The sequence below is a fragment of the Delphinapterus leucas genome, chromosome 21 (genome assembly GCF_059928025.1).
Source record: "Delphinapterus leucas isolate spDelLeu-1000000601 "Yukka" chromosome 21, BTC_Dleu_Yukka2, whole genome shotgun sequence".
NCBI lineage: Eukaryota > Metazoa > Chordata > Mammalia > Artiodactyla > Monodontidae > Delphinapterus > Delphinapterus leucas.
The window spans coordinates 29,201,912-29,218,646 of record NC_143149.1 but is presented as its reverse complement, the minus strand read 5'-3'; the positions used below and the strand labels follow the sequence as shown (position 1 = coordinate 29,218,646).

At 50.3% G+C, this 16,735-nt stretch overlaps 1 protein-coding gene across 4 annotated transcripts; it reads right to left on the bottom strand.

Annotated features, from left to right (window-relative positions):
* Positions 1–247: 247 nt before the first annotated feature.
* ERLIN2 (ER lipid raft associated 2) lies at positions 248–15,329 on the bottom strand. 4 transcript variants are annotated; one of them, XR_016391171.1, is made up of 13 exons: positions 15,200–15,329; positions 13,848–13,969; positions 12,481–12,562; positions 11,359–11,405; positions 9,576–9,637; positions 9,268–9,393; positions 5,644–5,717; positions 5,418–5,476; positions 4,796–4,887; positions 3,967–4,056; positions 2,204–2,283; positions 1,480–1,872; positions 248–915 (listed from the first exon to the last, which is right to left on the bottom strand). XR_016391171.1 is itself a non-coding variant. In XM_022571193.3 (12 exons), exons 2-12 carry the CDS (start codon positions 13,952–13,954, stop codon positions 1,672–1,674), a joined length of 1,020 nt encoding a protein of 339 aa, XP_022426901.1. In that variant the 5' UTR covers positions 13,955–13,969; positions 15,200–15,329; the 3' UTR covers positions 248–1,671. The 4 variants fall into 4 exon arrangements, 3 of the variants coding, with proteins under 3 accessions (XP_022426901.1, XP_022426899.1, XP_089759883.1); XM_022571193.3 differs by having other exon boundaries at positions 248–1,872; XM_022571191.3 differs by lacking the exon at positions 15,200–15,329 and adding an exon at positions 14,413–15,177 and having other exon boundaries at positions 248–1,872.
* Between the last annotated feature and the right edge of the window lie 1,406 nt (positions 15,330–16,735).

Sequence of the window (16,735 nt, the reverse complement as noted above, 5' to 3'; positions counted from 1 at the left end):
GAACATTTGGCTGCCTGCACAAAGTGTGACCGGGAATGGAGGTTTGAGAATTCTAAGTCCCACAAATTAGAACAGAGAAGGGCAACATTTAAATTAAGAGGGATTAACCCTTTGTGTATTCCTAGGCCGGCTGAATGCTCCCCCAACTCCTGAAGAGCCTGGTGCTACTTAGAAGCAAGGTAGCCCGACTTTTGGGGCCATTCGATTAATCAGAAGTCTGGGTGTGGGATCAAAAATGAGATGGAAATCTGTGCCAGAAAGTATCATTTGTAGTTTCACCGAGAAAAGAGGGGTACAGTGGGAGTTCTTCTTGGAGGGGGGCAGCTAATAACAAATCCTCAGCCAGGGCTTGTCGTGGACGATACCAACAGGCTTGCAAGTTCACTCCAGACAGCTGCCCTCCACTTAGCGACCTGGTACACACTCCTGCCCCCAACTCCAACTTCAGGACACAAGAAAACCTTTTTTTCATCTTTGTGTTCCCCCCACCCAAATCTCCCAATTAGTAATGAAAAAACATTTGAGTGGATTCTGATGCAGTCCTTCTGACCCAGGGACTAGGGCATGAACTCGTACCCACACAGCTGTCTCTGGAGATTTAACACTCGGTGTGACCCCTGGAGCCCTGGATTTAAAGACTCCGGCCGCTTAGCGAACGGGCTCCCCCTTATCACTACATCAGACAGACCCCAGCACAAGTCACAGGCACTGAGATTGGGGAATCTTTTGGACGAGCCCTTCTTCCTCCCCCAGAGGAGGTCTTCAACCGTAGGATCCCCACAGCAATGAAAAGACACTTGATCTCAAGGAACGCGCACAGTTTGCCAAGCAGGTACCACAGTGGCTAACAGATAGCACGGTCCCACTTCAGCAGCTTTGAAGACACCTGAGTTCTTCATTCCTGTCTTCTTGATGCTGAGTGGAACCAACGAACAGGTTAAGAGGAGAAAAAAACCAAATCACAGAATAGGTGAAGAGTTTTAAAAAGAATTGTGTGGTGGCGGCCAAACCCTGACCCTGGAAATGTGGTCGGAAGCCACCACGCTTTCAGCCCTGGGGCAAGGAGGGTGGTGTGTAGAAAAGCCTGCAGAACCTATAGCACCAGCTCTTCCTTACCAGGGCTCCAGAGAGCGGGCCTCGGCAGTAACCCACGGGCTCACGGCCAGGAGCGCCGGGAAAGCCAACATCCACCGCAGCCGTTTCTCCACAGCTCTGCTGGCAAACTTACAAGCACGTACTTGCTCGGTAGCTGGGCCTCACCCACGGGCATCTCCCACCTTGGAGGCAGGTTGAGAACACTGGACTGCCTTTCCCCAAATAAGGGCAGTCCGATCGGAGGCGACACCCTGCATTTCTCCCACTCCTTATTAATAGCATCCCTAATTAAGCCAGCTTCAAAAGGGCGAAAATCAGTGCCTGGAGCTCAAAGGTCTAGCCCATGGTTTCCAAATCTTAACAGAAGCCACGTAACCTACTTACCTGAAGAAAACCCCAATTCATCAGTCCCTACCCCCGCTTCCCAGGAAGGGGAATAGGTTTAAGTCCGTTTCTTCTTTTTTCACCACAGTACGTGGAAGAGAGTCAAAGAAGGTAGTGTGGAAGGGAGGGCTGGTTCATCATTAAAAAATAAAGATCTCTTTGAGGGTCATGTGCGGCTGGGGACAGAAACATTCAGTTCTCCTCCGCGTCTGCCTCCGAGGGCTCCTCTTCTAAGTCAAAGCTCGGCTTGTCAGCTAGCGCCTCCAAGTGCTTGCCCAGGCTGCCCGCAGAGTCCACGAACATGTCAGGGATGTCTTTGCCGAAGTAAATCTTGCTGCTGGAAGCGATGGCCTTGTACTTCATCAGCTGCAAATACTCGGGGGTCAGCTTCAGCTGGAAGGAAAGCGAGGAAGGCCGACTCTGATGGGGCCAGGTTAGGTCTCAATGCTGCGTTAGCAACCGCGAAACCCCTTCTCTGGGAGACAGTAATCTCAGGCCCTCAAGGTGAGAACTGCGAGAGTTTCAGGGGTTTCTCTGTTTACCAGCAAAATCAAACTTCTCTCAGGGTCCAGCTAAGGGAAAGGGAAGGCGCTGGCCCACACGGCCCAGAAGTCCTCGCTCGCGACCACGAGGGGCTGGGGCAGGCGCCGTGTTCTTACAACCACCCGGCTACTCTCAAGCCGGGCACACGCCCTCTGGCGGCCGGGCGGCGCTGGGCCTTTACCTTATTTGCTTCGGCTATTTTCATGGCAGTGTAGCACTCGGCGTCCGCCTTGGCCTTCTCCCGGGCCAGAAACGCAGCATCTTAAGAGAAGAACGCAGTGAAGTGAAGGGCAGAGGCTAGTCCCCGCCACTTTCCCCGACTGCCTCCGTGACCCTGGGCACAGTGCTCTGGCTTCTCTGTGCTCTGATTTCCTCATTTATGAAACTGGGGAAAAGGCATTTTCCTCCTGTTTCACAAGTGGTTGTGAAAATCGACCAAGATGGAAGAGTGCTCTGACAGCATCTCCCGGTGGTGGGGCCTAGCTAACTCTGAGTAAGTCTGCCGCTGTGCCCGACAGTGTCTTTTCTGACAGCATCGTGGAGACACATCCTCTTTCTAGCCGCTTACTCCTTCTGTGGCCTGTGAGGAGAGGGACGGGACCCGCCTCAGCCTCCTGTCTCCAAGCTCTCCACCCCAGCGCTCTCCCCTCCTAGTACACAGCAAGACCAAGGGAAGCCCGAAGAAGGCTCTGGATACGGCCCGAGGTGGATCTGCCCTGAAATGGACTACCATAAACAAAACAGTTCAGCCCCTCTCCAACTTCAGCTTCCTTTTCATTTCCACCAATCATTTCAGAAAGGCTCCAATTAGCAGCGCTTAAGCTGGCACAACTTGAAGGGCATGACATGCCATGGTCTAGACTAACACCTGTTTGGACTAAGACACATTTAAACTTCTACTTTGCAATCTGCTTCCTTAATCTGCTCAGACCAGCTTTCGGTCAAGCTGATGCAAAATTTTTGATATTTACTCCCTGGCCTTGGGAATGAGGCCAGCCTTGCATGAGCAACAGCTGTAGCAAAAGCCTGGGAAGCAAGCGAGGACTGGCGGTGGGTTCTTACTGCACAGCCTCAGCAAGGCCCTGGGTGGTGGAAGCCTGCAGGCTGGCTGGGGTGCATGCGGCCAACTTGACTGGCCTTAGCGCCTGGTGACCTGCGTTTATAATAAAAATGTGCTGTTCGGCTAAGAGCTCCCCAGTGAGGAGCCGCTGATCCGTAAAGGCCTAACTGGCTCCTCCACGGGCACCTGCAAAGCCCGAAAGGCCCCATCGTGAGTACTACTGGACACAGCACTGTGCAGCCTGAAGCTGGGCCCTGAGGTCTTGTTTTTGGCCTAGAATTTGCTTGATATAAAGGCACCACATGGAGGAGAAGGTGGGTGGTGGGAATGAGGTGAGAGCTGAGGTGCAAGGGACTGAAGGTGAGTGAGATTCAGAGAAGCTGGCAAAGACAACACCTCTCTCCAGCTCGTGGTGTCGGTATTGAAAGGTGTTTTCTTCACACCCAGCTTAACATCCACAGGGACCCTGAGAGGCCAAAACGATGGTGTTCACGGGCTTCTGAGGAGGGGGGCGGGTAAGGCAGGGGGGAGAGAGCTGCTGTCTGGACCTAGCTTCTTGGTTTACTTCCAATGCCAGACTGTGAGCCCAACACAGCAGGGACCACGTGATCTCCCTTTTTCTTAAGCCTGGCAGAAGAGTCCTGATGGCACCCAACTAAAATCTGATGAATGACTGAATCTCTCTGAAGTGGAAAATTAATGCCAGCCTGGACCGAATCTCCCCAAAACTCAAGTCAGAGCACAGAGAACAAGGGATGTTCCAAAGAAACCATAACATCTGAGCACAGAGATTACAGAGCAGAGGAAATGACTCTCCCCCCCCCCCCCCCCCCCGGCCACAGAGCGGGGTTTGAGGAAAAGGCGGGCGGGAATCTCTCGCTCACCTTCGATTTCCGAAATCCTCTTCTCCGTCTCCTTCTCCATCACCTTCTGCCCATAGGTGATTTCTGCCACCTGAGCCACTTTCTCTGCCTCTGTATTAATGAAGTTGAGAAAGGCTTAGAGTCCCGATATTTCCAGAGTTTGACTGCACTGCACCTTTCACCTGATCTGAGGCCCTGATGCAGGGCAGCGGGTGGGCTCGGGTGAAGGGCCACTGGCCCAGAGGCAGCCATGGCAGGCTCCCTCTCCCAATTCACGGGGTATTTCTCCCAAAGGAATGTTTTAAGGGTTGAGGTACAGGTTTCCTCCTGCCACTGCACTTTAGGAAGTGGCCAGGGCTGTGGCTGGTTGTCTGGTGCAGTGGTAAAGAAGCCGGGTTCAGGGGCAGAGTCCCTGGATTTGAACCCCGTTTCCAACACTTCTCTGCCATGTGACCGTGGGCAGCAATCTAGCCTCCGTGTGCTTCAGCTCAGTGAGAGGAGGTTAAGGATGCTGCCTTCCTCACCCAGCAGGGGTGGGTGTGTGAGGAGCGAGATGATTCACCCGCAGGCGTTTAGAAAAGCCCACGGCTCATAGTAAGGGCCCAATCAGTGTTATTATTATTGTGAATGAGGAATTAACTGGAAGGGCTCTTTTCATTTAAGAGATGTGTGGAAACTCAGAACTCATGATCCCTGGCTGTGATCTGACAATTTCAGCTCTGTTTCCGGGGGATGCAGGCCGACCCCGCGTGTGGCAGGGCTTCGGAGGACCGAGCCCCAGGCTTCCTGAATCTCTCCACCCTCCCCAGCCTGTCTGCTCTGAAAGGGGACCCCACAAGCACAGTCAGACCAATGAGGGCCTTCTTCCGCTCTGTCTCGGCTTCCTTCTCCACCACCTTTTGCTTCTGGGCTGCAATCAGAAGCTTCGTCTTCTCGCTTTCCCTGAAGGGGAGAAAAATGCACAGCTGTGAGGCCGCTGGGGACCAGCTTCTGCGGAGATTCACTGTGCCCTGGAGAAGACAAGCTGCCCCCGCCCCGGGGGACGCAAGCTGTCATTCCTTCCTCTCTCCTGGCAGGCTCTTTAATGTCCCAGGTGGAAGCGGCTCTGCTGCAGGCAGTAACATGGCTTGCCTTCTCCTCCAAAACTCATTGGTAGGAAATAAAGCATAACTGACTTCAGTAAAAGGCACCTGCCTGCCCACGCAATAGCCGCTCCCCGTCTTCTTCAGCACGAGCCGTGAAATGCCACACGCCTCCCCCCGCCCCCGCCCCGGCCCTCTGAAGAGCATCCCTGCTCTGTCATTGCGGAGCCCAGGTGAGCGTCCTGACATGCCTGCCCCATCTTCCAGGGTGGTGCGCTGTAACAAATACTCAAGAGGGGATGCCTGGCCCGGCGTCGATCAACCCCGGGATGGGATGAACGGGAGGCAGGGGAGAGCGGTGGTTACAGCTGGGGCACCGGGCACACTCACATCAGCTCGTAGTTCCTGCGGATGGCTTCAGGTATGTTGGGCTTTGTCACCCGCACAGCCTGGAGAGGGATAAAAACAGCACCTGATGGGGAGGTGAGGGGCTGAGGGACCAGCTCCCACCGGTCCTTGATCTTCCTGCACAGACAGGACATCCTCTGGAAGAGGGGATGCACCTTCCTCGGGGGTCGGGGGGCGATGGCAGGGCTCCCACCAGGGCGGTGCTTACTTGGATGACGAGCCCGGGGGCCATGGAGGTCAGGTCCTGTTGCAAAGCCAGTTTGAGATTTTCATCAATCTGATCTGGAATCAAGAGAGATAGATAAAGGAGCTGTTACACTTTTCAGGCAGGGAGGAGGGAAGTATGGTGGTAGAGTGCAAGGCAAGACACCGGCTCATGAATGCACCTGACAGGCAAAAGGTCTTCCCGAGGCAGAGTGCTCATCAGAGCTCGGATGTCTAAAGACGCCCTGCAAGACTCTCACAGCGGGAGGCCCACTCGGTCCTCTATGTGAGCCAGACGTGAGCGTGTCCTTTCCCTGGGGCCTCAAGAAGATATCAGCCTCGCCCAGAAGGGAACTAAGCTTTAAAAGGACAAACAACTCGAGCACATTTTTTGAGTCAGGCAGCAGCCTTTCCCTAGAAACAGCAGCAACAGAAGGTGGCCGCCTGGCTTTCACGAAGAAGGAAGGTGGAATGGCCAAGTTAGGTATTTTGAAAAAGCCAAGCACATTAAATCTAGTAATTTTAGAGGTTTCTAAAAGAAAAACAGACTCTGATGTCAAGGAAAGCCCCAAGGAAGACTAATTCCATTAGGAACTCCATCAAATAACACAAGGAGAAGAATGACAATTTACAGCTCTGGAAACGAGCCCAAGTGGTCTGATGTGCTGTTTGCTTTGGTCCTGATTCTCTGTCTGAAACATGACACGTGAGTCACTTCACGGACAAGGGTTGGAAGAGCTGTAACCGACTGTCCCTCTAGCTGTGACCCTAGAACAGCGGCGCCCAGGCTGCCTGCTCTGACCTGGGCCTTCCCTTCTCTGCCCCCCGCCCATGAGATCCTCAGTAAGATCCTGGAAGAGCACTGAGAAAAGGACCCACGAAACCAGGCTGGGACATCTTCACAGAACCATCTCCCTACTGTCAGCTGCCATCTGCTTTAAGTGGCCATTCGTGATCCAGGAGCCTTTGAGGAACAGTAAGTCTAACTCCTTGCCTGTTATAGATGCTCAAACTGAGGCCCACAGAGGTTCAGTGATGTGCTCAAGCTAGTCAGGACCCAAAATAAAGAACTTGTTTAATTATTATGCTTTGGTTGTTAGGGTTGAGAACAGTACTTTCTTCAACTGTCATATCGCTAAGCAAGGGGTTTTAATACTTCTACATATCAGATACGTTCCCAGCAGCCTCTCAGCACTGAGAGAGAAATGCCCATAAGGGCAGCACCTCCCACCTGACATGGGTCTAACAATTTGATGGCTAGAGATAAACATTACATTCCACATTTTCTATTTTAAATAGGAGACCGACCAAACTTTAAGGGATATGCCCTATACCCTCCATAAGTTAACAACACAGTTGTTTATCAGATTAAATTCTGTCTGAGTCAAGGCAGAAAATTGTGACCCTGGGCTAGTAATTTTCTAGGAAAATCTGGAAGAAATGTTTTGCATGGTGGTTTACTACCAAAGTAACACCAGTACTAAGTTGTTTATAGGCGATGGTTATGCTGACAGATGCAGATTAAGTTATGTTATTACGTGAACACAAAGAAGGTCTTCAGACAAACTTCTGAACAAGTACTGGATAACATTTTAATAAAACAGGCAAAGAGGATGCATCAGAGCAAGCAGTGATAAGAACTGCAGTCAAGCTGAAAGTCAGGGCTATGCGTCCTGAGAGGAGGGGACCAGAGAAAAACTTTCCAACTTCAAGGAACAGGATTAGAGATTTGAGTTTCTCCTTTGCAGATGCAAATGGATTCTAAACAAAACAGTGCTTGCTGGCAAGAATGATGTTAAAAGATATTTCAAAGCAAACACACTTCCCTAGCTCCTCTGTACAAGAAGTTTTACTTTACTAGGACGCCAAGTTCATCTGCAAGATAGTGAGAAGTTCTTTAATGCAGAATAATTTCACATTTTAATTCCCTCTACACGGAAATTAGAGCTCTTCTGTCTTTTGTTGTTTCAAATGCTTTGGAACGTTCATTTAATGGCACAAGTTCTAAAACAATGGCTAGAGAGAAAACTAAGATATTTTATGAAATTATATCAGTTTGAGGTTAAAAAAAATCAACAGCAGATTTACTGAACTGTTCTTAAACAGCACACTGAATCCAAACCCCACAAGAGAATCCAAAGCCTATAAAGTGAATTTAGATTCATTTTCTTCTGCAGAAAAGTCAAAAGTGCTTCTGATGATTTCCCAAATCTGAAACACAGTGCAAAAGGCTGTTTGCTTAATTAAGACCACTGGCGCCGCCAATGATTCCGCCTCTGTCTACTCTACAGAATGTTCTCACTCAGGGTCCTTTTAATGAAGATTCCTGGGAAAAATCACTGTCCAGTCCTGATGTCAAGAATAGCTGTTACCACTGATTGCAAAGTTCATTTGCTTTTATTTTTTTAATACATTTATTTATTTTATTTTTGGCTGTGTTGGGTCTTCGTTGCTGCGCGTGGGCTTTCTCTAGTTGCGGTGAGCGGGGGCTACTCGTTTTTTTTTTTTTTTTTTGCAATACACGGGCCTCTCACTGTTGTGGCCTCTCCCGTTGCGGAGCACAGGCTCCGGACGCGCAGGCTCAGCAGCCATGGCTCACGGGCCCAGCCACTCCGCGGCATGTGGGATCTTCCCGGACCGGGGCACGAACTCGTGTCCCCTGCATTGGCAGGTGGACTCTCAACCACTGCACCACCAGGGAAGCCCGGGGGCTACTCTTTGTTGTGGTGCGCGGGCTTCTCATTGCAGTGGCTTCTCTTGTTGCAGAGGACGGGCTCTGGGCGCGCGGGCTTCAGTAGTTGCGATGTAGCTGTGGTACGTGGGCTCAGGAGTTGTGGCTCGCGGGCTCTAGAGCGCAGGCTCAGTAGTTGTGGAGCACGGGCTTAGTTGCTCTGCGGCATATGGGATCTTCCCGGCCCAGGGCTCAAACCCGTGTCCCCTGCATTGGCAGGCGGATTCTTAACCACTGCGCCACCAGGGAAGTCCCACGTGGGTCCTTTCTGTTCTAAGCGTTTCCCTATTCCTCTCTGCAGGTATAGGGTAAAAACAACAACCCAAACCCACAGAGGTTCTAGGAACTGTAAGTAGCTGTGGTCCTTGTCCCACTTCTAGAACTAAACGTGGCCCTTGCTGTTTTCATCACTTGGTCCCGGTGCCCTTCATCCAGGGTGGCATGGATGAAGCCAGAAGCCAGGGGAGGGAGGTCTGAGCTTTGGCTCTGCTACTAGCCAGCTCTGGCACTTTCTCCCTTTGGGCCTTAGTACCCTTATCTTGAAAGGAGGATGCTGGGTAATCTCTAAGGTTCTTCTAGAACTGACCCCTCTTCACTACAAAACGATGCTTAGGGACAGTGGGAACACACTTCCATCCCAGGCCTCTGATTCAGCGCAGGAGCGAGTCCTCTCATCCACTATTACTCCTGTGCCCAACGCTCAACCACTCTCACGAGCTTCTTCCACCGGCATCAGCATTTCCCAGGAGTGCCCTGTGTGACCGCCCGCTTCCCGGGCACTGGATCTTCAACACTGCCGGGCCTTTGGTACCCATCCCGCCCTGTGGGCAGCTCAGAAGTAGGCAGCGGGGAAGCAGGGCTGCTTGAGCAGGTGATCATCCCCAGAGGCTTTCTTACCGAAGAGCTCGATGTAGACCTCCTGAAGCGTGTGGACACTGCAGAACTGGTTCAGCTCGTGGTGGATCTTGTTGAAGATGAGCGCCTTGTCGTAGTCGGCAGTGTAGTTCTTCACTATATCATACACTGGGAGGAAGGAGAGATTCAGGATGAGGACGGGCGGGACTCACCACATCCCCGGACACAGCGGCTGTCCCTTCCCGGGGCGCTGCTGCAGACACGGGGCAGGCGTGGGGCCGGTGGGGGGGCGGGGGGAGTGGGCTGCAGGGGAGGGGCTGGGCTGGGGGAGGGGCACGGCAAGCACACACCTGCGTGTGGGACCAGGAAGTTCACCACCTCGATTCTGTCGAAGTAGATCATCACGCCACCGCTGTCGGAAGAGGGACGGACACAGCAGTCAAGGCTAAGCTCTGGAATATGGTGCCTCTCCTAGGGGGTGGCGGGAGGTGTGTGACTTGACAGGAAAAGAGGAGAGTTCACGGGGGGTGGGGTGGGGGGGTGCGGTGAGAGGTCAGAGGCAGGAGGCTCTCCAGGCAGGAGTCCTTCCGAGCTGCTAGCGAGAACGCAATCTCGTGAGAAATCACACCTCCTAAAAATACCTCCGCGAAGAAAAAAACGAAACTTTGGCGGTAAGACAAGAGTAGTTCATCTCCTTTTAATCTGCAGTGCCTTTTGATTAAAGCAATCAATCGAAAGGAAGAGACTAAAGAAGGTAACGCAGTTCTCAGAACTTAAAAATGTGGGGTTTTATGGTCACTGTTTCTCACTTTGTTTTCACCATCACTTTAGTTCAGCCCTCCCCGCCCCGACATTCATTAGAAAACAATTTCAAACATACAGAAAAGCTGAAAGAATAGTACAACTAACACTCATATATCAACACCTAAATTTAACAATTGTTAACACTTTACCTATTGATTGATCTACTTTTTTTTTTTTTGCTGAACATTTCAAAGCAAGCTGCGGTCAGGATACCTTAGCCCTTAACACCTGTCAAGCATCAATCACCTAAGAGTAATGACAGTTTCCTACAGAGTCACAATACCATTCCCAAACCTAAGGAAATTAGCAATAATTCCTTACCATCTAATACCCAGTCTTTCTCCAAATTTCCCCAGAAGTTCCTGTCATGGACTGAATTGTGTGCTCTCCAAAATCCATATGCTGAAACTCTAATCCCCAATGCGACACTATTTGGAAGCAGGGCCTTTACACGGGTAATTAAGGTTAAATGAGGTTATAATGGTGGGGCCCTGATCTGACTGGACTGGTAAAGGAAAGAAGAAAAAGACACCAGAGATCTTTCTCTCCACACGTGCATAGAGGAAAGGCCACGTGAGGACACAGCAAAGCAGCCACTTGCAGGCCAGGAACCAACCTTGCTGCCACCTTGACCTTGGACTTTGAGCTTCTAGAACCATGAGAAAATAAGTGTCTGTTGTTTAAGCCACCCAGTCTGCGGCATTCTGTTATGGCAGCCCAGAATGACTAACGCAGTTTCTGTAACGTCTTTAATAGCTGTCATTTTGGAACCAAGTTCTAAGCAAGGTTCACCATTACATTTGCTTATATCTTTACGTCTCCTTTTTGACCCAAGGCCCCTCCAAATACAATGACTTTGTGATGAAATAGGGCCAGTCATTCTGTGGGATGTTCCGATTCTGTGTTTGTCCGAGTGTTTCCTTATGGTGTGGTTTACTTTGTTACTCTGTCCCTGTTCAGACCTTCCCGACTTTTCAACCGGACCACCATATTGGTTTTCTCTTTGAATTTCCGGCCCCTGAGTTCTCCCCCTACCACCTTTCCAACATTCTCCATAGCTAGTTCTGCTAAAGTTATCTTCCTCTAGCAAGTTATTTGTGTGCTAAAGGCCTTTATCATGGCATTCAAGGCCCTTCCAAACTTGTCTCCCTTCTGTGATTTTCTCTACTGCACTCCACCACCTACTCAACTCAGAACATAGGGAGCTTGGGGCCAGAGAACTTGGTGAAACCACCAAGTGGTACATCCCTTTTCACTGTCTCTTACTGTAGCCAGCCAGATGGCCTTGCCTCTTATTTGGGCTTCACAGCTTTATTCTGGGCACCTTACCTTGTCCCACAAGGTACGTTCTTCACCTCATCTGTCTGGAGTGTGGTCTGGAATTAGGGGAGACATAAGATGCTGTAAGGTGAGCAGTGACAAACAAAGTGAGTTCTTTTGGGAAACCTAAACAGCCTTTGCCTTGAATACTTATTTGGGTTAAACTTGGCCTCTGTGAAATGTGAATACCCCAATGAATGCTCCTCACTTACAGAGTGTGAGAGTAAACCAAGCAAAGGTACCCACCCTGCTTCCCTGTAAATGAACCACCACATGAACAAGCTGAGCGATGATGGTTTAGTGAAAAAGACCCTGGATTAGGAGTCCTAAGACCCATGTTTACTTCCGTTTCTTCCATTCACTAGTCTTGAAGCAGCAGATTCTTTATTTAACCTCATAGCCTCTAAAACCTGCTCGGCCCATTCTCAGGATTACTGTGAGACTCAAATGAGATAATGTGCACGGAATGCACTTTGAAAACCATCAAGCACAGTGAATGGCAGAAGAAACCTACAGGGCAGATGCCGATGAGGTAACCCAGGATATTTTCCTGGGTTAGTTTAAAAGTCATTCTCTGAATCTTCTTATTCCTCTTAGCTGGACATACTTCAGAGATGACTAGTCTAACGTAGCCTGGCTTTGGGTCCGTCATAACTAATCCTACACCTATTTTAGATGTCATTTCCCTTCTCCAAGTTCACCCCCCCCCAATTATGTTCACATCTCTGAAATTCAAAAAAGAACCAGCAAAATTACCATGTTTTATTTCCATCTATCTTGGTAGCCTGTGGTTTAAAACATACAGATGCACAAACATCCTATTTTTCCTTCTGCGTATTCAGAACAGATTCTTCTCTGGTTTTGTCTTGAAGTGAAGCCATAGTTCCCAGCTGGGAATGACGGGCCAAGGCAATGACCCCGTTCAGCTATTTCAACAATCAAGTAAAACTCCAGAAGTAAGTGGCTCATGGAGCCTCATACTTTATATTATATATAGGACTTATTCTTAAGTGATTCCTTGAAAAGGCATTATACTCATCCACTCATCCAATGGCTAAATCATTCCAAGTCATGCACTAATCACCACCCAAGTCTGCAGTCGTCCAACCCTGCCCCACAAGCCGAGTATACCTGCACAGACTTATAGGATGTGATGAATGGGAGCATGAGATGGAAGCCAGGGCCGCTGGTGGAAGTCAGCAGGGCACCGCCTCTGCAGAGAAGGGAGAGAGAGGCAGGCTTGGTTTAGCAAAGGGGTGTCTGTTACATCAATACTGTTTGGGCCCACTTTCTCTGCAGCCCCATAAACATTTAATATAGAGTGACATGTGCCAGAGCCATGCCCACAGATCCCTGTCTTCCTCTCAGCTTGACCCTAATATTCTAGGAAGCCTGATGCTAAAACCTAAAACCGCTATTCATGCTTTTGCAGTGAGAAAAACGGGCACACAGACAAAGTGGAATAAAGACAGCAGAATCCTTGGCTATACTTGAGATAAGAGAGGAGAGCTGTTTTGTCGTATCTGTTGGGCTTGTGGCGATCCACAAGGGCAGTTAAATCCGGGAATATAGTGACCAATTAATGGTACTAGTGTTGGAGTCCAGTGACACAAAGAACCAAAAGGATAATTTTAAGTACACTTGATAAACCATCTAAATATTTTTTTGGCAGTACAGTTACTTTTCTAATCAAGTTAAATGTAAATGGTAATAAAATTAAAAGCCATTTTGGGGGACATAGAAACAGATGGTGGGAAGAAGTAATTAAAGGGAGAGGGGAACCCAATCAGACTTCTAGAACTCGCTACTGGCATCCAGAGAAAAAGCATTACGGGGTACATATAAGAAGGGGCTCATAAAGACTTAAAGCACATAACTTGGTTATGGAGGTTACTCAAAGGAAAGCAACCCAAGATTTATATTAAATGCTTTTTTGCTTTATATTAAGTCACAGATACTTTTTTTTTTTTAAAAAGAGCAATAAAAATAAAGTGACATAATGGGTTATTGTAAGAACCACTATCCTAGAGCTTGCCTTGATGGATACAAGTCAACCTGCAGGCTCTTCCATTCTTCCTGAAATGTTAATTTTAAAGAGGAGGTCCACATTACATCTCCTCAGGTTGCCATCAAGAACCGGTACTCGTCAGAGGTAAGCTTGTGGCACCAAGACGCCCAGAGGCAAGTAGGAGAAAACAATGTTTCAGAGATGATCTTCAAGGAGCATGATTGTCTTTAGGTTTTCTCTCTAAATCTCTCTACACGTTTATCGATTATCATCCATGGCATCAGACTACTAGGTTTTATATTTACATTTATATATGTATTTACGTGTGTGTGTATTCCCCTCCCCACGGTCACTGACACAAAAGCTCAATCTAAAAGACTCCTATTCAACAAAATATAAACACAATTGGTCAGCAGAATCTGTTAAACATTGACTAGGAAAGCCAGTCATTGAACAGGAAGTTGCAAGCTACGCCGTGTCGCTGCCTTACCTGTAATACACCCCAATATGTCCCTCTTCTATCTTGTGCACAGCTGAGAAGAGAGATGCACACAAGAAACTGGCAGCCAGAGCCAAAACTGCTCCCAACTGAGCCATCAGTGAGCGTTCACCCTGGGGGAAAAGATACAGCAAGACGTGTGCGCTCTGACTTGCGGGAGAAAAGCTCTGACAGCGAGAGCACCTCCCCAAGCTGAGCTCCAGAAAGTGGCTCACGTCCAGCCTGTAGTAGTATGAACACAAGGCTAGATCTACAACTCTCTTCCTCCTTGCTCTCACTTGGCACCACCATTCCTTAACTGGCTCCAGATACAGCCGTGGCCCAAGGGAGAACCAGTGCCAATTGGGCAGCGTTCAGGACACAGCCTTCCCTTCCTGTGAACACGAACGGGCTGTCACCGGAGCCACTCATATTAGTAAAAGGGAAGCGAGGCAGCTGCAGTACGTTGGCCCAAATTACAGAGGATGTCAGATGACAGGCAGTTGTGGCTGTGTAATTCTGGTCAGAGCCTCCCAGTCCTTAATTGTCTGCCACTTCAAAGGAAACCATTATTTACTCCTTTCAGAGGCTGGAGTGACACAGACAGCATGCGAGCCGAGTTCCATGGCGGGATCCTCTGGCCTTTCATCCACCTTCCCCGTTATTCCTTTGGCCCTAAACAATATATGTATCTAAGCAGCACTGAAGCCACACTCCCTCCCATATGCTTGACTAGCACTTTGCAACTGACAGGTTCCCCAAGCCCATGGTTAGAGGGGAAAGGGGGTTCCCCAGGCTGGGTAGACTCTGGGGCTCCTGGGTTCAACTGTATTCAGGCACCAGGACGCGAAAGAGTTGGCATCCAGAGACTCATTTCCTGAACACTGAATGATCTGGAAAAACTACGGTAACTGTCAGCGAGGTTCCCAATCGGGCGCGCCTGGGCCCACGCGTCCAGCGCGTGCATTTCTGCCTCCCGGGTCTAACTTAACTCGGGCGCAGACGTCTGCGAGGCGCTTATTTCACCGTGCGGCCTCCAGCTACCGATCTGCAGCTGCGTCCTATGTGCAAAAACCCTTTCCTCCCCGAAGTCACCCCCGCCCCACCTCGCGCTCCTTCCCTGCCCTCTTCTGAGAGAGGGTCGCGAGTCCCAGGAGCCCTGGTTCGGGTCTGGAGGCTCCAAGAGCCTCCGCTCCGTCCCGCCTAGAGGCTCGCGGGGAAGGGACGGGACAGAAACGGGTTGCTTTCCCGCTCCCGAGGGAGAAAGGATGCTGTGCTGGGGGCCGGGGGGAACCGTCGATCAGCTCCTGCCGGGAGCCTCACCGAGGCCCAAGCGCGCACGCTAAGGGGCGGGGGCCGCGTACCAGGCTGTCCCTCCAGGCGCTCCGTACTCGTCCGAACCCCTGTGCAACCGCAGAAACCGCCACACCTCTCCGCACGCTACTTCCTTCCGGGCCCGTCGCTTCGATGACGCCATTAGTTCACGCGAGAAGACCACGGCCCTTCTCTCCCTAGTTCGCCAGAGCCGCTCCCGCGCCCCGAGCGGGGGGTGGCCGCGGGTGGCCGCCAGGAGGCGCCCGCGACGCGGTCCGGGCGGTCAGGACCGCGGTCTGGGATTTCCGGGATGGGGGTGGTGTGGGCGCCTGGAGAGTGACCCCGGGGACGAGGCGAGTGGCGGCGGGTGCTCAGGCCAACCTGTCACTTTCCGAGGATTTGACTTTGGAGTTTGCTCCGGATTCCCCTCCACGTTAGGTCAAGCCTGTTTTTTTGTTTGTTTTGTTTTGCTTTTTTTCGGAGCGGGTACCAGCGACTTGCAAGCCTTCTAGCCCTCTGTTCCGCTCTCCTGTAGCACCGCTGAATGAAACATCCTTTAAATGTGCAGATTAGCACCGTTACGTAACTAATCAACAGTCTCTACTTTGAATTGCCCTTTATGCTTTTCTACGAGCTTTGGCCTTTGAGGTCCCTACAGCACCGTAAAGTAGATTAAGAAGGAATTATCTCAATTTTAGTAAACAAAGTCTAGGTTCAGTGAGGTGCGAGGGTAGCAGTGGATGAAAGCCTGCTTTGCTCTTCCTTAACGTCGGGAGTTTAACTGCCTCGTAACTGATGCCGCTCCGCACAGCGGCTTGTGCTTGTCAGTGTCTCCCCGCTAGGCTGTAAGTTCCCTGAGGGTGGGGACTGCGTCTTCCTCAGCATCCCGGGCCCTTAGGTGCCCAGTAAAAACAGACCGCAGCACGGTGGCCGAGAACCAGCATCCAGACCTTGTGTCTCCCAGTCCGCAGCCTTCACTGGTCCGTAGCATCACACTAGGGCATTTCTAATTCAGCCACTGAAGTTACTGTGTTCGCAGAAGAGAGTCCACTTAATTACAGCCTTCGGTACTTGGAAAGCGTTTACACAGGGAAGATGGCAAGCTGGTGGTGCTGGACAGACTGAGGACACTGGAAAAGGAAAGTGTAGGTTTTCCAGGCATGGAACTGGCCCATTTCCAACCCCCTCCCCATCTCCTGGGGGTTTGCTCTGGGTGAGTTTGTGTTGAGATAGTTCATTATATGTTAAGCCCACAAGTGGGCGCTGCTGGGGAGCTCTGTGCCCACCTCCATAAAAGAGGGTTTCTCCTCTCCCCACCCTGTCACTGCAAATCTCCCCCTCCCCCAACAGACGCATTGTGCACACAAACTTGACCAATTTCCTGATTGATCCTATCAGAACCTGAGAGCTTTTTCTCCACATGTTCAGTGATAGAACTGGGCCCGACACACTTAATAAAGGTTTCTTTAATAGTTCACACTTAGTAAATGTTTACTCAATAGTTGAGTGAATGAATAAGAGAAATGGAAATATTGGGGTTTATCAGCCCAAGGAATGGGGCTTAGCGTGCAGATAAAGGAATTAAA